This window comes from Schistocerca americana, chromosome 2 (assembly GCF_021461395.2).
Source record: "Schistocerca americana isolate TAMUIC-IGC-003095 chromosome 2, iqSchAmer2.1, whole genome shotgun sequence".
NCBI classification, from domain to species: Eukaryota; Metazoa; Arthropoda; class Insecta; order Orthoptera; family Acrididae; genus Schistocerca; species Schistocerca americana.
Window position 1 is genome coordinate 842,419,001 of NC_060120.1, and position 25,930 is coordinate 842,444,930.

Below are 25,930 nucleotides of genomic sequence, written 5' to 3' on the forward strand. Positions count from 1 at the left end.
TCCACCATGCGCTATGCAGTGTCGCTTTCTGCGTTGATCTAAATTGGAAATTATTTTGTGTTAGGTCTGCTACTGATGTTCGACTGAATGGATAAGAAATGTTTTATTAGTATTTTTAGCTCACTCAAACAAGGAAAACATTTGTGGCTGCTAATAACCTAGACATTAAATGCCTGAAACCACAAAAGTAGCAACCATCACAGGCTGGACACTGAATCAAGCATCCGTGAACAACTTTTGTTAACTTAGTCAACCCTCCTCAGATCTATGAGTTTAGAGTCTGAATTACCCTTCTGGCTCCATTCCTAAATATCACTTATTCCAATATTATTATTGTTTTGTACACATTTGACTTTTCAACATGGCAACAGTTACACATTACAGTTACATTAAATATAAAAAATAGTACCGTATTCAACACACTATAAGATGCTACAAACTTTAAGACACACCTGAATCCTTAAGTTTCTTAAATAACATTTTTACAATTTTTGTTATTAGATTGCAAAGCGAGACTACTAAAAATCATCATCTGAGCTTTCTTCTTCTTCTTCTTCTTCTTTGACCTCCCCCCCTCCTCTTCCTCTTTGTTGTCATTGTGAGGCTCTTCATATACAAGATGGTTTTCACTGCCATCAAGAGCATTACTTATACCGCACTTCATGAAAGATTTAACAATAATGTCATCTCTCACTCTAGACCAGGGGTTCCCAACAAAATTTTTCGAGGACCCCCTCGTCTGTGAAAGCACTGGCTATAAATTAACAATAGGCAATTGTTGTCTGAAATGCGAGTTCTGTGTAAAGTGACTTGTCAGTTGTGAGCTGCAAAGAGGCAGCGCGCGCAGTCTAACGGCATACAGCAGAACTATTTGCCTCTATCTAATTCTAGTTTTGCGCAAGTGTTTGCTAGTGTTTGTTGGCTCTAGGAAGATGCTAGAAGAAGAAGTTCGCTAAAGCTCTGCTCATGCAGCAAGCGGCCAGAACAAAAAATCTGTTATCATACGAAGTATGTGTTGTTGTTGTTTTTGTGGTCTTCAGTCCTGAGACTGGTTTGATGCAGCTCTCCATGCTACCCTATCCTGTGCAAGCTTCTTCATCTCCTAGTACAGGGCTATTACAAATGATTGAAGCGATTTCATAAATTCACTGTAGCTCCATTCATTGACATATGGTCACGACACACTACAGATACGTAGAAAAACTCATAAAGTTTTGTTTGGCTGAAGCCGCACTTCAGGTTTGTGCTGCCAGAGCACTCGAGAGTTCAGTGAGACAAAATGGCGACAGGAGCCGAGAAAGCGTATGTCGTGCTTGAAATGCACTCACATCAGTCAGTCATAACAGTGCAACGACACTTCAGGACGAAGTTCAACAAAGATCCACTAACTTCTAACTCCATTCGGCAATGGTATGCGCAGTTTAAAGCTTCTGGATGCCTCTGTAAGGGGAAATCAATGGGTCGGCCTGCAGTGAGCAAAGAAATGGTTGAACGCGTGCGGGCAAGTTTCACGCGTAGCCCGCGGAAGTCGACGAATAAAGCAAGCAGGGAGCTAAACGTACCACAGCCGACGGTTTGGAAAATCTTACGGAAAAGGCTAAAGCAGAAGCCTTACCGTTTACAATTGCTACAAGCCCTGACACCTGATGACAAAGTCAAACGCTTTGAATTTTCGGCGCGGTTGCAACAGCTCATGGAAGAGGATGCGTTCAGTGCGAAACTTGTTTTCAGTGATGAAGCAACATTTTTTCTTAATGGTGAAGTGAACAGACACAATGTGCGAATCTGGGCGGTAGAGAATCCTCACGCATTCGTGCAGCAAATTCGCAATTCGCCAAAAGTTAACGTGTTTTGTGCGGTCGTGGTGGAGATCATGATCAGCAATTCATATCATGGCCTCCACGCTCTCCCGACTTAACCCCATGCGATTTCTTTCTGTGGGGTTATGTGAAAGATTCAGTGTTTAAACCTCCTCTACCAAGAAACGTGCCAGAACTGCGAGCTCGCATCAACGATGCTTTCGAACTCATTGATGGGGACACGCTGCGCCGAGTGTGGGAAGAACTTGATTATCGGCTTGATGTCTGCCGAATCACTAAAGGGGCACATATCGAACATTTGTGAATGCCTAAAAAAACTTTTTGAGTTTTTGTATGTGTGTGCAAAGCATTGTGAAAATATCTCAAATAATAAAGATATTGTAGAGCTGTGAAATCGCTTCAATCATTTGTAATAACCCTGTACTTACTGCAACCCACATCCTTCTGAATCTGCTTAGTGTATTCATCTCTTGGTCTCCCTCCACGGTTTTTACCCTCCACGCTGTCCTCCAATGCTAAATGTGTGATCCCTTGATGCCTCAGAACATGTTCTACTAACCGGTCCCTTCTTTTAGTCAAGTTGTGCCACATACTCCTCTTCTCCCCAATTCTATTCAATACTTCATCATTAGTTATTTGATCTACCCATCTAATCTTCAGCATTCCTCTGTAGCACCACATTTCGAAAGCTTCTATTCTCTTCTTGTCCAAACTGTTAATCGTCCATGTTTCACTTCCATACATGGCTACACTCCATACAAATACTTTCAGAAACCACTTCCTTGCACTTAAATCTATACTCGATGTTAACAAATTTCTCTTCTTCAGAAACGCTTTCCTTGCCATTGCCAGTCTACATTTTATATCTTCTCTACTTCGACCATCATCAGTTATTTTGCTCCCCAAATAGGAAAACTCATTTACTACTTTAAGTGTCTCATTTCCTAATCTAATTCCCTCAGCATCACTCGACTTAATTCGACTACATTCTATTATCCTCGTTTTGCTTTTGTTGATGTTCATCTTATATCCTCCTTTCAAGACACTATCCATTCCGTTCAATTGCTCTTCCAAGTCCTTTGCTGTCTCTGATAGAATTACAATGTCATCGGCGAACCTCAAAGTTTTTATTTCTTCTCCATGGATTTTAATACCTACTCCAAATTTTTCTTTTGTTTCCTTTAGTGCTTGCTCAATATACAGATTGAATAACATCGGGGAGAGGCTATAACCCTGTCTCACTCCCTTCCCAACCACTGCTTCCCTTTCATGCCCCTCGACTCTTATAACTGCCATCTGGTTTCTGTACAAATTGTAAATAGCCTTTCGCTCCCTGTATTTTACCCCTGCCACCTTTAGAATTTGAAAAAGAGTATTCCAGTCAGCATTGTCAAAAGCTTTCTCTAAGTCTACAAATGCTAGAAACGTAGGTTTGCCTTTCCTTAATCTTTCTTCTAAGATAAGTCGTAAGGTCAGTATTGCCTTACGTGTTCCAATATTTCTACGGAATCCAAACTGATCTTCCCCGAGGTCAGCTTCTACCAATTTTTCCATTCGTCTGTAAAGAATTCATGTTAGTATTTTGCAGCTGTGGCTTATTAAACTGATAGTTTGGTAATTTTCAGATCTGTCAACACATGCTTTCTTTGGGATTGGAATTATTATATTCTTCTTGAAGTCTGAGGGTATTTCGCCTGTCTCATACATCTTGCTCACCAGATGGTAGAGTTTTGTCAGGACTGGCTCTCCCAAGGCCGTAAGTAGTTCTAATGGAATGTTGTCTACTCCCGGGGCCTTGTTTCGACTCAGGTCTTTCAGTGCTCTGTCAAACTCTTCACGCAGTATCGTATCTCCCATTTCATGTACATCCTCTTCCATTTCCATAATATTGTCCTCAAGTACATCACCCTTGTATAGACCTTCTATATAATCCTTCCACCTTTCTGCTTTCCCTTCTTTGCTTGGAACTAGGTTTCCATCTGAGCTCTTGATATTCATACAAGTGGTTCTCTTTTCTCTGAAGGTATCTTTAATTTTCTTGTAGGCTGTATCTATCTTACCCCAAGTGAGATAAGCCTCTACATCCTTACATTTGTCGTTTAGCCATCCCTGCTTAGCCATTTTGCACTTCCTGTCGATCTCATTTTTGAGACGTCTGTATTCCTTTTTGCTTGCTTCACTTGCTGCATTTTTGTATTTTCTCCTTTCATCAATTAAATTCAGTATTTCTTCTGTTACCCCAGGATTTCTACTAGCCCTTGTCTTTTTACCTACTTGATCCTCTGCTGCCTTCACTACTTCATCCCTCAGAGCTACCCATTCTTCTTCTACTGTACTTCTTTCCCCCATTCCTGTCAGTTGTTCCCTTATGCTCTCCCTGAAACTCTGTACAACCTCTGGTTTAGTCAGTTTATCCAGGTCCCATCTCCTTAAATTCCCACCTTTTTGCAGTTTCTCCAGTTTTAATCTACAGTTCATAACCAATAGATTGTGGTCAGAGTCCACATCTGCCCCTGGAAATGTCTTACAATGTAAAACCTGGTTCCTAAATCTCTGTCTTACCATTGTATAATCTATCTTATACCTTCTAGTATCTGCAGGATTCTTCCATGTATACAACCTTCTTTTATGATTTTTGAACCAAGTGTTAGCTATGATTAACGTATGCTCTGTGCAAAATTCTACCAGACGGCTTCCTCTTTCATTTCTTAGCCCCAATCCATATTCACCTACTATGCTTCCTTCTCTCCCTTTTCTTACTCTCGAATTCCAGTCACCCATGACTATTAAATTTTCGTCTCCCTTCACTACCTGAATAATCTCTTTTATCTCATCATACATTTCTTCAATTTCTTCATCATCTGCAGAGCTAGTTGGCATATAAACTTGTACTACTGTAGTAGGCATGGGCTTCGTGTCTATCTTGGCCACAATAATGCGTTCACTATGCTGTTTGGAGTAGCTTACCTGCACTCCTATTTTTTTTATTAATTATTAAACCTACACCTGCATTACCCCTATTTGATTTTGTGTTTATAACCCTGTATTCACCTGACCAAAAGTTTTGTTCCTCCTGCCACCGAACTTCACTAATTCCCACTATATCTAACTTTAACTTATCTATTTCCCTTTTTAAATTTTCTAGTGTACCTGCCCGGTTAAGGGATCTGACATTCCACACTCCGAACCGTAGAACGCCAGTTTTCTTTTTCCTGATAACGACGTCCTCTTGAGTAGGCCCCTCCCGGAGATCTGAATGGGGGCTATTTTACCTCCGGAATATTTTACCCAAGAGGACGCCATCATCATTTATCCATGCAGTAAAGCTGCATGCCCTTGGGAAAAGTTACGGCCGTAGTTTTCGCTTGCTTTCAGCCGTTCGCAGTACCAGCACAGCTTGGCCGTTTTGTTTAATGTTGCAAGGCCAGGTCAGTCAATCATCCAGACTGTTGCCCCTTCAACTACTGAAAAGGCTGCTGCCCCTCTTCAGGAACCACATGTTTGTCTGGCCTCTCAACAGATACCCCTTCGTTGTGGTTGCACCTACGGTACGGATCATCTGTATCGCTGAGGCACGCAAGCCTTCCCGCCAACGGCAAGGTCCATGGTTCATGGGGAAGATACGAAATATAGTTAATATATTTTTTATTCTAATAGCATCTTGCGGACCCCTCTGGCATAGCTCGTGGACCCGTGGGGGTCTGTGGACCACATGTTGGGAACCACTGCTCTAGACCATGATTGTGTTACTCACTGACACGCTTGTTTGACTGTAGGTCATTTCAAAGCTCCCTTCAGCATGAATTTGTGTTAGGTTTCATACATCATCCATTTGTTAATTTCCTCTCTCAAATAGACTTCAAATGGTTTATACACCAAGACATGAAGTGGTTGCAGTTGTGGAGTAAGTTGTCCTATAAAAACAGCTAGCTTTATGTTTCCCTGTCTCAGTTTTCCATGTTTTGTTTGTGAAAAATTATCGTTGGATTAAGTTTAGTAGCATCAAAACAACATGAAAGGATTTTTTCATGTCCACTTTTTTATAGTTACAGTTGTGGCACCTTTCATGGCAGCAGTTATGTTACTTGCCATGCCAAATGTCGGAGTTGCATCCATGTTCACTATTTGGCTTAGTTTCACACTGGTTTTCTTTCGATACTAAATAATAAAGTGATCGAAAGATAATTGTTTCTCTTCATGTTGTGGTATAATTTTCCAAGATATTTTGGTTCATATGCAAAGTCCATGACGCTTCATAAACCTGTAGCACTGTCCAACTCCACCCTTAAAGTCCGTTAACTTCCATTGAAGTACTTGTTTATGAGTGTGTATTTGAATCATTTTTGTATTGATTACAATACCATCTTCTAGTTTTGACCATTTTGCATTCAGTCCTCTATTTGCAAATTTAGTTTTCCTCCTTCTCCCCCCCCCCCACCCCCCCCCCCCCCCCCACCCCCACCCCACCCCACCCCCAACCAGTTCTTCTTTACTAGCACCCTAACCGCAAATGGTTTTTTCTGTTGGCCAAGGGCTCTGTTTCCATGTTCTTCTGCATATGCTATTACTTTCAATTTATAGCCCACATCATATGAATACCTTTTATTTTTTTTACATTACGAAACTTGTTACCAACAAAAAATATTGTAGTGTTACTGCTAACACAAATTTCTTTCAGTTCAAGTTCACTGGCACAGTAGACTGGAATGACCAGTCGTAGGTTAGACAGTGTTCTTGGTTTGTGATGGTGGTGTGGGAGGGAGACGGTGTTAGCAAGCTTGTGGGAGGGAGACAGTGTTGAAAAGCTTGTGAATTCCTGCAACTTACATCTGCCGCATCGGTGCACTGCTGCTGCCAGTTGAATCCAGTGTTGCCAGATAGGGATAGGTTTCCTTCAGCATTAAAAATATGGCCATTTTTAAGACTGGTGGGAATTTTAAATCAGACACTGGACATTTTTATATTAATTTTGAGTATAAGATGCACCTGAATTTTTGAGGCCTTTTTTCCCCCCAAGGAAAAAGGTGTGCCTTATAGTCCATAAAATACATTAATTACAATTTATGTTAGCTCTTTTCGTTTTATGTTACATGGCAGTGAACTCCAAGATGCACCTGAATTTTTGAGGCCTTTTTTCCCCCAAGGAAAAAGGTGTGTCTTATAGTCCATAAAATACGTTAATTACAATTTATGTTAGCTCTTTTCGTTTTATGTTACATGGCAGTGAACTCCAAGAGAGAGAGAGAGAGAGAGAGAGAGAGAGAGAGAGAGAGAGAGAGAGAGTGTGTGTGTGTGTGTGTGTGTGTGTGTGTGTTAGATCGCTGTTCTCTCTATTTGCACTGAACACTTTATTGCACTTTCAGTGTCATTCATATATCTTCTATGCTGAGTCCCAGTATTCCCTAAATAGCTTGTGGGATATCACATTTGCTGCATCATCGGTTTCTGCACTGGTTCAGGGATTTTATAGAGAACTGACCAGATTTTTACACATAACTCCTGTTCGTTGCTCTCCACTACAGTTATGTTACAGTTTTGGATTAAGTGTTCCAGAGTCTCATACCTCATAAGTATGTGGGATAAAGGCTAATTCTTGTTAAGAAGTGTACCACACTTTAACTGGGTTTAATGTCTCCATGAATAATAAGTATACACTTCAGCTCTTATCACTTTGCCAATCCGTCTGTCTTGTGTCCATATGTCAGTTTTTGAACAGGAACTTACTACTATAGAGTTTAGTAATTCTTTGGACTTTATTGATGTTACCAATCCTCAGCCAGTGTCACACATGACTATACCTCATAGGCAAGCCGGTCAGGTATATTCCAAATATCATGGGAAGTGATTCCAGTAGCTTGGGTGGAAAACTCCAAATAGTAGCGCAACCCTGTAACCATGCCTCACATTTTCCCTGTTTCTTAAGAGGCAGACACATTGTGTCCCCATGATGACCGCAAACATTAAATGTTGTGGAATGGTATGCTCCAGATAGCATAAGTACCAGTTTGAATTCAGCGGAGCCTGCACGTGCCGATGTGCATTATTTTGTTTTCTTTGCTTACTATATGTGTCAATGCTCTATATAGCATTGGATCTCACCCGAATATACATGCAGTTTACCAGTTTGTTTGCTTCAGTAGCAAGCTTGTTGACCACTATATGTGCTCGAGCATGCCACAAGCTCTTTGGGCCAAGATGACCACCAACAGATGGTGCACATATGCATCAGTGCTCTGTGATTTATGGTATGCCTTTCTGTCACCCTGCTTTTGCAGTTCTTGTAAAAGCTTTTGTAAAGTGCATCTAGCATCGGGAGTTTCCATATTCACACAAATATCAACTGTCACCATAAGTTGTCAAAGGTACTTGTGATGTCTGTCGTTATTGTAATCATATAATTTGTCAGAATTGTTGTGTATTATGTACATTACGGGTTAACAGCATCATACATGGACTGGCATCATCTGAAGCCAAACTGAAGTGAGCTAACCCCATAAGATTTGCTTTGCACTTGAAGGAAGTCACAAAAGAGACATTCTTGTATTTGCTTAAATTGATTTGTTGTATTGTTGGGATCTGCAGGGTCTTTGTCTTGGGATCTTGTAATAGTTTGTACTGTGGCAACATTCCAGGTATCAGCAACCTATCCTATAGTAGGGTGCACATAAGAAGGTGGCAGCACTGTGTGTTCGGTGCAGAGAGAGACAGAGAATACTTTGTAGTGCTGCCAGTGTGCTCTCTGTCTCTGTCCCTGCCCCACACCTCACACTCCCATCACTGTCTACTGTAGTAAATGACAATATGGGTGAGCGCTACACCAGGTCACTGTGTATTATTCTGGCTTTACCTAACAGAATTTATATGATCAAAAACTATCACTAGCATTTCTTAACATAATATTTCTCATGTTTATTGTATGCCACCCGTAGTGAACACTATAATGGCTAAGTAACCTCACTATATCTTAACTAACATGAAAATCAGTGCTAGATGTTCTGCAGCACTCCGATGTACATACCACAGGCAGACGTGGCAGAATGATGGTATTGGCTGGAGTGTCACATGGTACACTGGTCCTTGCCACTGTGCATCAACCCACTACCTGCCTTATGTGCAAACCTCTGCAGTGTTGGTACATCAAAGGCTTTTCTGTTTGTTTTATTCCAGTCTGTGATCACAAAATAATTCTGTCCTCAGGCTATTGATTTCAGTCAGTGGTGACCATCTTCAAATCTGTAATTTCTTAGACTTTCCTGACGATTTTGTGACACCTCGTTGAATTGGGTGTACTGCCGGTGGTCTGCGTTTTTCTAACACAATATTTCAACGTCGTACCTCGGTGTCTTCATCAGGTGCTTCCTGTGACTGAACAACAGGCTGACCGTGTCCCGTATTTATGTCTGGACAGTGTCTGGTGCTCCCTACGCCGTCCACTCCCGCTGCGACCGTGTTGGTTGGTCGCCAGATGTTCCGTCTTCTGTCCATGCCCGCATCCGCTGTTTTCCCCGGTGGCAGCCATTTCATGGCTTACCCTAAGAGGTCCGCGCCTGCCAGGTGCATTCCCAGCACTGTGGTAGAAACGCACTTGGTGGGTGCAGACCTAGTAGGGTACGTCATTGAATGGCCGCCACCGGGGAATACAACGCAAGCAGGTGCAGACGGAAGACGGAACGTCTGGTGACCAACCGACATGGTCGCAGTGGGAGCGGATGGCCTAGGGAACGCCAGACACTGTCGAGACATAAATACAGGACACAATCAGCCTGTCGTTCAGTCACAGGGAGCACCTGATGATGACGCTGAGGCAAAACGTTGAAATATTTTGTTAGAAAAATACAGACCACTGGCAGTACACCCGATTCAACGAGATGTCATCTTCAAATCTGTTTAAAAATAATCTATTACAGTAAAGCTAGAGTGACATTGTCAAGAGATACAATCAAAATCAACTAGTCATTGTGGAACATTACTAAAAATGAAACTTCCTGGCAGATTAAAACTGGGTGCCCGACCGAGACTTCAACTCGGGACCTTTGCCTTTCGCGGGCAAGTCCTCTACCAACTGAGCTACCGAAGCACGACTCACGCCCAGTACTCACAGCTTTACTTCTGCCAGTATCTCGTCTCCTACATTCCAAACTTTACAGAAGCTCTCCTGCGAACCTTGCAGATTCTGGAAACATCCCCCAGGCTGTGGCTAAGCCATGTCTCCGCAATATCCTTTCTTTCAGGAGTGCTAGTTCTGCAAGGTTCGCAGGAGAGCTTCTGTAAAGTTTGGAATGTAGGAGACGAGATACTGGCAGAAGTAAAGCTGTGAGTACTGGGCGTGAGTCGTGCTTCGGTAGCTCAGTTGATAGAGCACTTGCCCACGAAAGGCAAAGGCCCCGAGTTCGAGTCTAGGTCGGGCTCACAGTTTTAATCTGCCAGGAAGTTTCATATCAGCGCACACTCCGCTGCAGAGTGAAAATCTCATTCTGGATTACTAAAAATATTTTATGAACTACTGTATTTACTCGAATCTAAGCTGCACCTTTTTTCTGGTTTTTGTAATCCAAAAAACCGCCTGCGGCTTAGAATCGAGTGCAAAGTAAGTGTAAGTTCTGAAAAATGTTGGCAGGTGCCGCCACAACTAACTTCTGCCGTCGGATTTATGTAGCGCTACACAGGCATGCTTTGCAGGCACAAAGATAAATACTGGCACCAAAACCTCAGCGTCAGTAAATAAATTTAAAAAAAAGTGGAAGACGAGCTTTTTTTCTCCACTCTGAGTTTCGACCACTGTATTTTCATACATTATCCAACGAAGTAAATACAAATTCCATATTGTTCATCTTCGAATGTAGCAGCATTTCAATGTACTAAGAAAATCCGACTGGCAAAACTGTTTGGGATGTTTGTCAATATGGCCAACTCTACGTTCTGAATTTTTTCCTACCTGTGAGAAGAGATGGTTGGTAATAGGAACTTTTATGAATTGTGAATCACTTGCAGTATTCTCTTCACCATAAGAATAATACATTTTGCCATGTATTCTTTCGTGTGTGCTGCTATCTCATTTAAATCCTGTCTGCCTAATAAACTACGAAACTAGAGTGAGACAACAGCAAACGCAGAAGAATATACATATCATGTCATGTTTATATTCGTATTATTCTTATGCCTAATAGTGATACAGTCAGAAATGAAGCACGGCAATTGACTAGATTTTTAAATCTAAGATGACTCTAATTTCTGTGCAGAGTGTAATGTACTAAAGAGGCGTCTGCAAAGATTTTCAAATGGAGAAAAATTTTCGCTAGACTCTCGTGTAGAACATGTAAGTAACAACAAATAGCAGTCTCTTGCCATTGTTTCGCTAATGAGACGGCTCCTCTCTCTCTCTCTCTCTCTCTCTCTCTCTCTCTCTCTCTCTCTTTTTTTTTTTTTTTTTTTGAAGCAACGGCATCGTGCACAAAAGCAAGCCATGCCGCGAGCGGCAACAGGTCGCAAACACTCATTATCAGAATGCGACAAACAATGCATGACACAGTACAGTAATGCATTTTAGAGTGACGTTAACACCTATAACAAAGAGAACCGCACTTATCAAAGAAAACTAAGCTATCAATTCAAACCAGACAAAGCACGTGATAAAGGAAGGGTACCCGTATAAATACGGACGGAGCGCCTGACACATAGCAATGGCTACCTGGTAAAGCTTAACTGCTAAGCTTACAACTCGAACCAAACTACTATAGATGTATCGTCATTCATTCGACCTAAATTGTGTCCCATATTACAATGGACCAACTTTGTTTCGATTTGGAGGTGCGGCCTAAAACTTTTGTCTCCCCTTGAATTTCGAGTCACAAATTGCAGGTGCGGCTTAGATACGGGAAATTTTTTTTCCCTTGATTTCGAGTCTCATTTTTCAGGTGAGGCTTAGATTCGAGTGCAGTTTAGATTCGAGTAAATACGGTAACCATAGTGTTAGCTGAGTAGCCATGTGGATGGTTACCTGAAGGTTTGGGGAGCAAAACCAGTGGACTTGCCAATTGTCTAGTTTGTATGGGCGCAGTAGCTCCGCTATCTTGCAATTCTTTAATTTCAACAGTGACTTTGTCCTGTAATGCAGTGGGAACTTTTCTGGCCTGGTAAAATTTCGGTTGAGCATTGTCTTTCATAGTAATATGTACAACAAAATTATTAGCCGTGCCTAAACCTTCAGAAAAGGGTTCAGGGAATTCTTTCAGCAAACGAGCTACACTGCCGTTGGCATTGAATGCAGTCACTGACAACACATTGTCCTGAATTTGAAAGCCAAACAAATCAAAGCCAAATATGTTCTCACAATCACGTGATTGCAGCACAGTGAAAGTCACAGTCCATGTATGCGAGTGATACATGGCAGGCAAAGTACATTTTTCGAGAATGGGAATGTCTTGCCCATTACAAGCCGCCAGGTGGATGCTAGTTTTAGACAGGCGTGGGGAGCTTAACAGTTCATATGTGCTACGATTCAGCAATGTAACAGTTGCACCCATGTTCAACTGAAATGTCACATGTTTTCCACTAATATGCAAATGAATAAAAAGTTTGATGGACTGGTGTAGCACTGAAGAAACTGTTTGCTTGCTAGTTTTGTTAATGCCTGCAGCAGACTTTCAGTACACTGCATTTACTATATGAGCCTTGTGACTAGATTTTTGTGAATGGGCAGAATTCTTACGTTTGTTCTGTTGCAAGTATACAGATTGCAAGGACCTTATTGCCACAAGCGTAACACTGTGCTTGTCTGGACAGGCAATCTTGCGTTTTTGCTATGAATAGCACCGAGGGCATGACTTAAACCTGTTCACCAATGTAGCCGCCTGTTTAGAACCTGTTCATCGACGTAGCCGCCTGTTAGAGAACTGTTTATGTGGATTGGCACTCATGTGCTGTTGGTGCTTATTGGGCCAGTTGTGAGGAAGGGATGACTCATCCCGACAAATTGGTGGCTGTTGAAATTTATCAGCTGCTACACACCTGAATCATACTGATCTAGAATTTTCACTATGTGATGAAATGAGGGATCTGACTGTTTCAAGATCTGTTCTCTAAGTTTGACATCAGTTACATTGTGCAATATCACATCATGCAACATAACATCTGAATATAAAACACTACAAGCCCATTTGAATTTGCATTTCCTTGTCATATCCTGCAAATCTGTTACTCGCGGTAAGGTTGCTCTACCTTTTCTTGCAATGAAAGAATTGGTACCTAGCTGCCACCACATTCACTTAGCGATCATAATAGTCAGAGAAACTACAATCTGATCATAGTAAAGTTCACTCGGAGTGGCGTTAGGGAACAGTTTCTGAATGAGGCGAAAGACTGCACTTCCTACTGTTGACAAAAGGTAATGTTGTTTCACAGTATCTGATATTATGTGAGCAGTGATGTGGGGTTCATACTGTTGCAACCACTCCAGTCATTCGGCTTTGTTTTGTGTTAAACTGGTGAAAAGGCAGTATGGCACTTGGAGCTACATTTGTTGCATGCACTGCGTTCGTAGCCTGGTTGGTAACTTCTGTACCATGTTTAGATGGGTTGTAATGTTCTGTGTCTGAAACTGAAACACCTGTGTTAGCGGCGTTGCATCTTTCGCTAGCAGCTGAGCAGGGGATGGGAGAGGTGTGTTACCCTTTTTGGAGTAGGCAAAAGCAATAAACAGACGATGCAACCAATAAAAATAATTACACAAGCAAAGAAAATTTTTGCAGCACCGACCTGAAAGCACAGAATATAAAAAACACTATAAGACACACGTAAACGTAAACATAGCCCTGCAAAGAAAAGACAAGGTAGAATTAAGGCGCCAGCAAAACACAAAAACTTCTGACAAAACAAAATCTGTGGTAGCTTGTGGCTCTGTTAACAGGTTGTCACTATGGTATTCATTCACCTTGTCGCCAAATTTGTTGTGTATAGGAATCCTGCCTACTTGATTCACTAGACAATCAATCAAACAAGTTGTATTAATGAGTTTTATTACAATAAGAAAATTACAAATACTTAACTTTGTTAAATGTGTCGCAAGCACAGGGCGACATACAAAATAATCAATCTTCTTCCGAGTAGGCAAATACAAGTCTGTGCTACATAGAGAGCCCTAACAATGTGACTAACATTGAAGCTGCTATCCAAGTGCGCCGCCACCAGATGGGGATGGCGCTTATGCCCTTTTCAACTAGGGGCCACTGCTGTTGAGTTGTCATCCTGGAAGGGATGTCGGTCAGCATGCGATTGGCTGACCCTTTTTCGCAGGCTTCTCTGCTTTGTCATTCCTGATTGGCGTGCCAGCGCTTGACTTTACGTCATAACACATAAATTGCCAAGAGGTCCACTACTGTTCAATTACACTATTGGTATTAAACCATTAGAAACATTAATTGCCGCAAAGCACTTTGCACTAACTATCCAGAATGACTTAATATAAGAAGACCACATAAGTCATAGGAAAAACAGCTGTCAAGTTGAGATTCATTTGGAAAATCTTAGGGAAATGTATTTCATCCTTGAAGGAATTGATTACAAAACACTTGTTCGACTGGTTTTTAAGAGTATCGTCATCTGTCTGAGGACTGTTACCAAGTGGAATTAATGAAAAGAGATACAGAGAAATCCAACAAAGAACAGCATGTTTCATCAAGTGATCTGTTACTGGTTGTGTGAGCATTAAAGAGATGTTCAGCAAACTCCAGTAGAAGACAGTACAGTTGAGACTTTGTGCATCACAGAGAGGTTTGTTGTTAGAATTTTGAGAGCTTACGCTCCAAGCAGAGTTGGACAACATATTACTTCCTCCCACATATGTCTCACAAAATAGCTATGATGAGAATATCATAGATATTGGAGATCATACAGAAGCTTGTCAGCAATCATTCTTCCTGGACACCAATTATGAATGAATGGAACAGAAGCTCCTTCTGCGAGTCCTTAGATGTGGAAAATCCAGAAATTGCTTCCTCCAGTTAGTGGAAACATTGTATTGCATCTTGTTTCAAGCACTCGCAGAACTTAACCAGTTGCTGGAAGTTTTTGTAAAACTTGGAAAAGTTTTGTGTGTTCAGTAGTGGTATAAAATATTAATGTCAAAAAGAATAATAGTTCAAAGACAGAGGAACAAAACAAATGCCCCATTGGAACTCTTAAGCATATTTGATGTCATAACAACAATCAAATACAAACGTGAAAGCAGTACTATCAATGAAGAACAACACTTAGCATTGAAAGCACATTTGTTACATGCGGGTAAAGCAGTACTGAACTCCTAGATGGAGAGTGCTCCCATTTATCAAATGTATGAGAGGCACTAAATAACAAATAATTGCTGGTGACAGAGTTAGGAAAACAATAGATTGCTTCTTACTGTAAACATGATCTATTGAGTTGCAGACAAGCACAACGAAAAGACTTGTACATGTTATGGCTGAATGCGACTGTCATGTGAATAGGAATCGAGAGTGGGGTGGAAAGGTGAGAGGGATAGCGGGATGCAGGTGGGGGGAGAGACGAGTAATGTCTAGCAGGGCATGCAGGGTTACAGACTGTCAGGTCCAGTTTCAGGAAATGGTTGGGGGGGGGGGGGGGGGGAGAAGGGGAAAGGACGTGCAGGTACATTGGCAGATGGTGGCTCACAAAGAGGGTGAGGGAATGTGAAACGGGTAGAGGCGATAGGACAAGGGGGCGGAAACTAGTGGATGGAGAGGGTGTACCAAGATGTTTTTGGAAGTGCAAAATGTGTTGTAAGGATAACTCCTGTGGTTGTTTTTGAGAAAAGCTGGTATGGAGGGGAGGATCCAGATCTGGCTTGTGAAGCAGCCATTGAAATCAAGCCTTTTGTGTTCAGTTGCACAGTGCGCCACAAGGTGATCTTCTTTACTCATGGCCACTGTTTGTCAATCATTCTGGGGGACAATTTGTTGGTAATCACACCAATATAAAAAGCTGTACAATGGTTTCAGCAGAGTTAGTATACAACATGACTACTTTCACAGGTGGCCTGGCATTTGATGGGGTAAAATAAGCTTGTGACAGGACTGGAACAGAAAGTGCTTGGGGGGTGGATAGGGCAGGTCTTGCACCTGGATCTTCCACGGGGGAATGATCCCTGTGGCAAGGGGTTGGAATTGGGAATGGGATAGTGATGGACTAGGATATTGTGAAGGTTGGGTGGGCGAAGGAACTCTAGTTTATGAGGATGGGAATGATTTTGGGTAGGATGTCCCTCATTTCAGGGCATGATGATAGATAATCAAAGCCCTGACAAAGGGTCTCAACCAGAGGCTTCGTTGACTCGGTGACAGTCTTGGCTGCAGATTTGTAGACTTGCATTATTGAGTGGGGAATTGTAGGACACCCCTAGATAGGTCAGGGGTGCACTACACAAAGGAAGAGGCTACTCCGGTAGCAGAGTACTTGAGGCGTGCACATGGGTTTTTTTTAGGCTAGGCAGTAGCGTGAGGTGTCCTGATGAACACTCACCAGTCGACATGCAGGCAGGGAAATCAGGACATGCTCAGTGTAAAGACACTTCAGCCATCAAGATATTAGCAGTAAATTTTCAGTGTTCAGAATAATGTTCCTGAATTTACTGCCCTCCAGGAAGTGCGTGGCACAAATTATTCTCGGGACTGAGACCTGGCTGAACCCTGAGATAGGAAGTTTTGAAATATTTAGTGAGGGTTGGAACGTGTATCGGAAAGACATTAGACACCACAGGAGGTGGTGTCTTCATTACAGTTGACAAAAATATTGTGTGTACTGAGATCGAAGTAGAGTGTGATTGTGAAGTTATCTGGACACGTTTAAGAGGGCTAGGAGAAATAAAGTTAATTGTTGGGTGTTATTACCGGCCACCAGGTTCCACCGTGACAGTTCTGGAATCATTCAAAGGGAGTCTACACTCTGTTCAAAAATGGTTCAAATGGCTCTGAACACTATGGGACTTAACTTCTGAGGTCATCAGTCCCCTAGAACGCTTAAACCTAACTAACCTAAGGACATCACACACATCCATGCCCGAGGCAGGATTCAAACCTGCGACCGTAGCGGCCGCACGGTTCCAGACTGAAGCGCCTAGAACCGCTCAGCCACACTGTCCGGCCTACACTCTGTATCGCAGAAGTACCCGGATCATGCTATATTAGTTGGAGGTGACTTCATCCTATCTAGTATAGACTGGGATGTCTATGGATTCATTACAGATGGTACAGACAAGCCATCGTGTGAATTACTTTTGAACACATTATCCGAAAACTGTCTTGAGCAGCTAAATCGACAGCCAATGCGTAATGGAAATATTTTAGATCTGGTAGCCACGAACAGACCAGACCTCATTGACAGTGTCAGTGTTGAGACAGGGATTAGTGATCATGTTGTTGTCGTTACGACTATGGTTACAAAAGTTAAAAAGTTGGTCAAGAAGGCTAGGAGAGTATTCTTAGTAGAAAGAGCAGATAAGCAGTTGTTAGCATCCCACTTAGTAAATGAATCGACTTCATATACTTCCGGTACGATGGACGTGGAAGAATTATGGGCAAATTTTAAACACATTGTAAATCATGCATTGGAGAAGTATGTACCGAAAAAGTGGTTTACAGTCGGAAAAGACCCACCGTGGTGTAACAGCGCAATTCGGAGAATGCTCAGGAAGCAAAGACAGTTGCACTCGCGGTACAAGAAAGATCGGGAGAATGAGGAGAGGCAAAAGTTAGTAGAGATTCGTGCTGCTGTAAAAAGAGTGATGCGCGAAGCATACAACCACTACCACCGTCACACCTTAGCAAAAGATCTTGCTGAAAACCCAAGGAAATTGTGGTCTTACGTAAACTTGGTAAGCGGGTCGAAGGCCTCCATCCAGTCACTCACTGATCAGTCTGGCCTGGCAATGGAAGACAGCAAAACGAAAGCTGAAATTTTAAATTTAGCATTTGAGAAATCTTTCACGCAGGAGGATCGTACAAACATACCACCGTTTGAGTCTCGTACAGATTCCTGTGTGGAGGACATAGTTATAGACATACCTGGGGTTGTGAAGCAGCTGAATGGGTTGAAAATAAGTAAATCACCAGGTCTGGATGGTATTCGAATTTGGTTTTACAGAGAGTACTCTACTGCATTGGCTCCTTACTTAGCTTGCATTTATCGCGAATCTCTTGCCCAACGTAAAGTCCCGAGCAACTGGAAAAAAGGGCAGGTGACGCCTGTATATAAGAAGGGTAGAAGGACGGATCCTCAAAATTACAGACCAATATCCTTAACATCGGTTTGTTGCAGGATTCTCAAACATATTCTCAGTTCGAATATAATGAACTTCCTTGAGACAGAGAAGTTGCTGGCCATGCATCAGCACGGCTTTAGAAAGCATCGCTCCTGCGAAACGTAACTCGCCCTTTTTTCACGTGATATCTTGCGAACCATGGATGAAGGGTATCAGACGGATGTCATATTCCTTGACTTCCGGAAAGCGTTTGACTCGGTGCCCCACTGCAGACTCCCAACTAAAGTACGAGTGTATGGGATTGGTTCCCAAATATGTGAGTGGCTCGAAGACTTCTTAAGTAATAGAACCCAGTACATTGTCCTCGATGGTGAGTGTTCATCGGAGGTGAGGGTATCATCTGGAGTGCCCCAGGGAAGTGTGGTAGGTCTACTGTTGATTTCTATCTACATAAATGATCTTTTGGATAGGAGGAGGTCAATGTCTAGGAATGTGGCATGCTGGGTTGAGGAGGACTAGATGAAGTAAGCAGGAGAGAAAGGTGTTGAGGTTGTGAGGAATGAGGTTAGGGTGTCTTAGCGTCTATCCAGGTCATGAGCCTGAACCAGACCAGGGGTTTGGGAGACTGGGAGGGTTTCTTCTATATGACCCATAAACAGGTTGGCATGGACCTTCAAAGGTACGAGCATATGGGTAGAAGGACAGATCCTCAAAATTACAGACCAATATCCTTAACATCGGTTTGTTGCAGGATTCTCGAACATATTCTCAGTTCGAATATAATGAATTTCCTTGAGACTTCGAATATAATGAATTTCCTTGAGACAGAGAAGTTGCTGTCCATGCATCAGCATGAAAGGGTAAAGTTGGTCAACCTGGGCCATCTGGATCCTCCCTCCACCTTTAGCTTCTCTGAACTGTGCAGATGAGAGTTATCCTTATGGCATATTCTCCACTCCCAAAATTGTCCCAGCCTTAACCAACGGTAACTTATTATCTCCATCCCTCCAAACAATAGTTTCCACCCCCTTGTCCTATCACCTTCTCCCTTTTCATGCTTCCCTCACCCTCCTTGTGTGCTGCTTTCTGCGTATATACCCACCTGTCCTTTCCCTTACCTGCTTATCTCGTTTGCCACTCCTCTCCTCTTCCACTTCCCCTTCCCTGCCCCACTTCTGATTGCTATTCATAAGACAGTAACATTTTGGTTGGAGCTGCCAGTGATATAGGTCAGGTGTGTGTGTGGTATGCTTATGTTTGTTAATGTGTGGTTCCTTTGGTGAAGGACGATTTGACCTAAAGCTATAATGTGTAAAATTCTTTTTGTTGTTCCTGTCTGCATCTCAACGAGCCATCATTATGGTGAATAGCAATCTGTCCTTTTTCCTAATATTGTTGATATTTCAACCTTGAGTTTCCATTGCCTAAGAAATTGCTGGTTCTCAGGTCTGAACTGGTGGGCCACAGCATGCAAATTAACCTTATTAACTGCTATGCCGTGTTGCATGTAGAACAGCTTGTGGCATCACTCACGCTGTTGCGGAAGTAACGCCCCACTGTTTCAGAAGTTCTCATTGAGGCTAACTACAGCACCCTGGATGTAGATCTTGTTCTAGTTCTTGTTGATGGTCCTCTGTATGGCATCACAGTTGGATCCTTGCTTTCTGGTTGTTCTGTCACATCCTCTTCACTATGCTGAACTTTGAAGACGGACCCTCCCACAAAGGTTGGTGATCGTCAAAGGGTCTTTAGTTTCCTTGAATGAGAAACCTCCTTCATCAGTCTGAGGCTCAGGGCTATAATGGTGCCTCATATGACGGATGAAGGGTCATAATCCTTGACTTCACGCACAATGTCCGATAAGTGAGAGAGGAAATGACTTGACATGCAGTAGCGCTTCTGTAACATTTCTGAGAGTCCCCCTGTAAATACAGACATAAAAATCCATACCAAGTCCCCAGGGTTGTATCTCATTGGTTGGTGTTTGGCGTTATAGTGTTCTATCATTCTCCTGGCCCTCCAGGGTTGTATGTGGGCTAACTGTTCTGTTGACAAGGTGTTCCACATAATCATTGAGAGTATGTTCTGGTTGAACCGCGAATGGTGTATGCATTGCCTTTTTGGCCTCACAACTGTATAGCAGAAAGAACGTTGTGAAGCCTGTAGTGTCTTACTTCACTGTGTTATATGCGAACGTCTTGATAGGCAATATACCTTTCTCTGTTCGACATTAACATACATTGAGAGGAAACCTGCCAACCTCTTTTTAAAGAGTGAAGCAATTTGTCTGGATGGTGAGTTCTTGCATGATGTTACAACGTGAAAGTACCTCTGATATTAGTCATGGCTGGAAAACTTTTTAATGGACAGATATCATCACATGGAGTGCTCCGTGCTTCAAAATGGTGTTTTCTACCAGGAACAAGCATAGGAACTCGGGGTCAAGTTTAAAAGAATAGTTGACAATACACTGGATAGATATTTAACCAGACCAGTAGAACAGTTCATAATGGGAGGGAACCTCCATGGTATACAACCACTGTAAATAAATTTATAAAGAAACAGAGATTATTTCATAATGGGTGTAAAACAAAATGTAGGGCTATAGATAGAGAGATGCTGAATGAAACGCACTTAGCTAGCAAGAGAGCAGTGTGTGATGACTTCAGTCACTACTGTAACAGAATATTGTCAAGAGATCTCTCACAGAACCCAAAGATATTCTGATTGTATGTAAAGGCTGCTAGTGCCAACAAAGTTAGTGTCCAGTCGCTAGTGAATGAGACAGAAACTGAAATTGTAGCCAAGCAAAAGCTGAAATACTTAACTCCATTTTTAAGTGTTCCTTTACAAAGAAAAACATGGGAGAATTGTCCCAATTTAATCCTTGTACCACTGAACAGATGAATGAAATGAGTACTAAAGCCAGTGGTGTTGAGAAACAGCTGAAATCTTTAAAATTGAGAGCAAAGTTCCAGGGCCTGATGGAATCCGTGTCAGATTCTATACTGAATTTGCAGCTGAGTTAGCCCCACTTCTAACTATAATGTGTTGTAGATCCCTCGAACAAAAAACTGTGCCCAGTTCTTGGATGAAGGCAAAGGTCACAAAAGTCTATAAGAAGGTTAGTGGAAGTTGTTCACAAAACTACCATCCAGTACCCCTGATATGGATTTGTTGTGGAATCTTGGAACAAATACTGAGCTCAAACGTAAGATGTGATTTGAAGAGCATGACCTCAATGACAACTAGCATGGATTTTAAAAACATCGATCATGTGAAACCCAACCACACTTTTCTCATATGACACACTGAAAGCTTTATATCAAGGCAACCATGTAGGTGCAGTATTTCTTGGTATCAGCAAAGCATTTGACTCAGTAATGCACCAACGGTAATTGTCAAAAGTATGATAATATAGGATATCAAGTGAAATTAGTGACTGGATTGAGGATTTTTTGATGGAAAGGGCACAGCATGTTATCGTGGATGTAGAATCATCGTCAGATATTGAAGTAGCTTTGGGTGTGCTCCACGGAAGTGTATTGGGACCTTTACTGTTCATGTTGTATATTAATGACCTTGTGGACAATATTAATAGTAAAATCAGGATTTTTGCAGATGATGCAGTTATCTACGATGAAGTACTATCTGAGAGAACCTGCATAAATATTCAGTCAGATCGCGATAAGATTTCAACGCAGCTCAGAGACTGGTAACTTGTTTTAAATGTTCAGAAATGTAAAATTGTGCATTTCAAGAAAGGAAAAAAAAAAGGTTGTATCCTATGACTATAATACCAATCAGCTACCGTTGGAATTGACCAATTCATACAGATAGCTGGGTGTAACACTTTGTAGGGATATGAAATGGAATGATCACATAGGTTCAGTAGTGGCAAAAGTAGGTATAGACTTTGATTTATTGGTAGAATACTGGGGAAGTGTAATCAGTCAACAAAGGATATTGCTTACAAATCACGCATGCAACCGATTCTAGACTGTTGATGATGAAGTGTGTGGTACCTGTACCAGATAGGACTAACAGGGAATATTGAACATATACAGAGAAGGGCAGCACCAATGGTCACAGGTTTGTTTAATCTGTGGGAGTGTGCCTTGAAGGAAATGAATTGGAAGACACTCGAAGATAGATGTAAACTATTCCAAGAAAACCTATTAACAAAGTTTGAAGAACCGGCTTTAATTATTATTGTAGGCATATACTACGATCCTCTGTGTATCTCACACGGTGTCATGAAGATAAGGATACAATAATTACTGCACACATAGAGGCAGTCAAACGTTCTTCCCGTGTTTCATATGTGAAGGGGACAGGAAGAAACCCTAATAACTGGTACAACGGGACGTACCCTCTGCCATGCACCTCGCAGTTTCTGTAGTTTCGACAGTGGATACAGCTTTGGTGACAATGTAGTGAATAATATAGTTAGTGCAGACTATTATCCATCAATTCTCTTTTATCTTCTTCAGTACTCTCACCTAGAGGTTGATTTCCATTAGGTGGAATGGTGCTGCTGCAGATGGAATTGTTACCAGGTGTTTCAGGTAATTGCAGCATATGTGTGCATTGCTGGCATTCCTTACAGTGGCTCCCATTGTGTCTAATGGATTGGTAGAACCTGACGAGTGATATTGCATCTGATTCTGTCTGAATGGTTTGTGATATAAATATGGCTGCAACTTGTTGATGGCCGAAAAAATTGTGTAAGACACTCTTTGAACTGCCATTAGTACAAAAACATTCTGAGAAAGCATCTCACATCACAAATGTGTCAGCGAATCTGAAATCTGTCAGTGATCTTATTTTTTCTGGATTGGAACAGACTCCATCACAAGTAACCTTGCACCCCAAGATTTTTATTTGTTGGCTGACAAAGAGGCCCTTTTTCTGTTTCAGGCAGAGACCTGCAATTTGAATGCACTTCATCAAAGCTCTCAGGAAGCTAAGTTGTTCTTCAAATGTCTTTGAAAAAATGACTATGTCATCCATGTAGCAAAGACATATCATTCATTCAAGGTGTCGAAACAGGTTGTCCATCATTCACTCAGAGATGTCTGCAGCATTACATAGTCCAAACGGCGTAACTTTGATAGAGGCCATTCGGAATTATGAAGTCAGTCTGTTTCCAGTCATTGTTATTAACCTTGATTTACCAGTATCCTTTTTGCGTGTTCATAATTGAGAAGTACATTGCTCCTTTCAAGCATTTAAGGTGTCATCACTGTGCGGCACCTCCACCTCGTTGTTTTAAGGGCCTTATACGCTTGTATTACTAAACCAAATTTACTTTTACAGGTGGTTTAGAACATAGTCTTTTTAATGAAAACAGTTCAAAAGAGTTTGTAGAAGATGTTTTTATTTGTTAATTTATTAAGCTGAATAAAACTAACCGTATTTGGCATTTTTACAAAAATCATGAACTGTACTCTCAGTTTGCAAACTATTAGTAAAAAGTAGGAGAATCAAATTTTATATTCTGCAACCTTATATTGATAAGTTATTGCAAAAAGTTTCAGGTTCACCCTGCAATTATATCCGGAGATGTGAAAAGTTAAACTTCAGATATCTTGTAGTGTGTATTTTTTGGCTGACTTTGCTTCAAATTATCCACATGAAAATTGCTCAAGAAACCTTCTTTTATCATTATTTCACTTGATAGAGCACAAAAAGATGGCCTTGTTTTGTTTCAGGAGAATATTGCCAGAAGAGTGGTGCACTTTTGATAGTTGTGGTGTGGGGTCAAACAAATGTGTATATCTGTGGAAGTATTATTTTGTCAAAAGTAAAACTTTTACTTATGTCCAGTGGGAACATGTGCAGATGTACACACAAAATTTGACCAAAATCTGTGAGACCATGTGGAAACTTTATCCAAAATAGACTATTTGACATGGAATGCCTCAGATAAATCTTGCGTAATAGCTATAATAATAATGGATAGATTAATTTGTGCTTATACAGATATGTAGGAACAATATTCCCTCCTACATATGATCTACAAATGGAATACAGAGGGAGGAAATCATTCTGTTGCTCTAAGTACCCTTGTGTGCAAATTATTTGGTCACTTACCAAATGCAAATTTCGTTGTATGTTGATGTTTTCCTTAAGTTATTTATTGGTATTAGGTTAGTGATTTGCCTGCTCAAGATAAAATAAGTGAAATTGATGCCTTTGTTAACACTGTTATGACAACATTAACACTGTTCCGGCAACAAATGGCAAATCTTTCGATTAAAATTTTGTTTTACTCAGGTTGCTGAAAGCAAAATAACAGATTCTTAACTGGATCAGAAGCATCATATGCAATTAATCTACTAATTTCCTCATGCTTTGATATCTCTTACAACTTTGTTGCATAATAATTTTGATTAATTAGTCAGTTAATCAGTTTCTGCTTAGCATTTCTGCTACATTCGTTGTGATATGGTTGTAGTAAATGACAGTAACCTACTATTTTCAGAGATGCTGGAGTACTACACTAAGAGGGGTAAGCTGTTACACTGCACGGCAAAGTTCTGTAAGTGTGGAGAAGTTCCAGATGCTTTGGAATATTCGTCAAAACGTGATGTTCTAGAAGCACATGGAAAATGTTATGATTTGAATGTAGTTGGATTTGTGATGACTCCAAGGACATTTGGAGCACGAGTGAAGCTTAATTCTGAAGAGATGAAACTATGGGGAGGAGAACTTTCATCAGCCACATCTTCACCTCAGAATTCACCTAGAATGAAACAGAAAAGGAATGCAGATCTTTACATAGATGTCAGGGACAGAGAGAGCAAACATGTACCAAATTGTCAAGCATCTCTTATTTGTTTACCAGAGACTGATATTTCATTGCAGCCAACCAAAGGATTTGGTAGTAAAGCTCATATCACACTGGGATCTGCAGATGGGATACAGCCGGTCACAACAGGTTTAGACCTACTTGATGTTATTGATTGTGAAGCATTGTCACATGAAGGAGGTGAGTCTGTCAAAACATTTACATTTTCAAGGGGTATTCTGAGAAATTATGGACAATCAAGGTGGGTACTGTATCCAAACCAAAAAATTTTGGTGAAGTCAGTTTTTACGGGAAATTACTAGATATCATTTTGCTAATGGGATTTATTAAAATATTTGGTACAGTTACTGCCATACACTTGAGCTATCAAAAGAGTGTGGGAAATTTTATGTAGAATGTCAATAAGTTGTAGTGTGGAATGGTAAAACATGCAAGAAAAGTAAAACTATTGATATTTTTATTTCAAGGTTTGTCACGAAAATAAGTGTCATTGAATTCTTGCAAGACATTTCTGTCTGAAAAAGAGTTGTGTAATGCCGCATAGTTTGATACTTCATTTATTGCATCACAGTCACTGGCTAAAAAAATTTCAATTACTAGTGTCTGTCAGCTGAACTGTCACTGTAGTTTCTTCTTTTTCTCATATAGAGATTTCTGAAGAAGTGCTTTTGAATAGGACATACTTTATTGGCGGGGGGGATTTGAATGTTTTAACTTCTAAACATATGGTACAAACAGTAAAGTCTTGGAAACAGAGCTTACTTTTCTTGTGAGGTACAAAATAACCTTTCTGCATTCCACTCCCCCTCCCCTTGTGATAAATACCTCTTTCAGTGCTTTCATAGCTTCACTGGAGACAGGATGGAAGATATAGTTTGCACAATGATTTTGCTTCGGAATGTTGCTTAATCTGCTGACCGAGACATTAAATAAAACTTTTGAATTTGGAAGATAAAAATAAAGTGATTATTCTGCACATGAGTGAAATGTGGTTTTCGTGATACAGTACAAGTAATAGCAAACTCATTGAAAAGATTTATAACAGGT

The 25,930-nt window shown here is 41.1% G+C and overlaps 1 protein-coding gene across 5 annotated transcripts in view; it reads left to right on the forward strand.

The window, feature by feature from the left end:
* The window catches only part of LOC124595601 (2',3'-cyclic-nucleotide 3'-phosphodiesterase-like), a 160,529-nt gene that overhangs the window by 44,006 nt on the left and 90,593 nt on the right, over positions 1-25,930 (forward strand). For all 5 annotated transcript variants that reach the window (XR_006978227.1, XM_047134404.1, XM_047134405.1 and 2 more), the window contains exon 6: positions 24,557-25,063. Coding sequence is in view for 4 of the 5 variants with exons in the window: in XM_047134404.1 (XP_046990360.1) it covers positions 24,557-25,063 (507 nt within the window). In the remaining variant the exon portion in view is untranslated. The remainder of the gene's footprint in view (positions 1-24,556; positions 25,064-25,930) is intronic.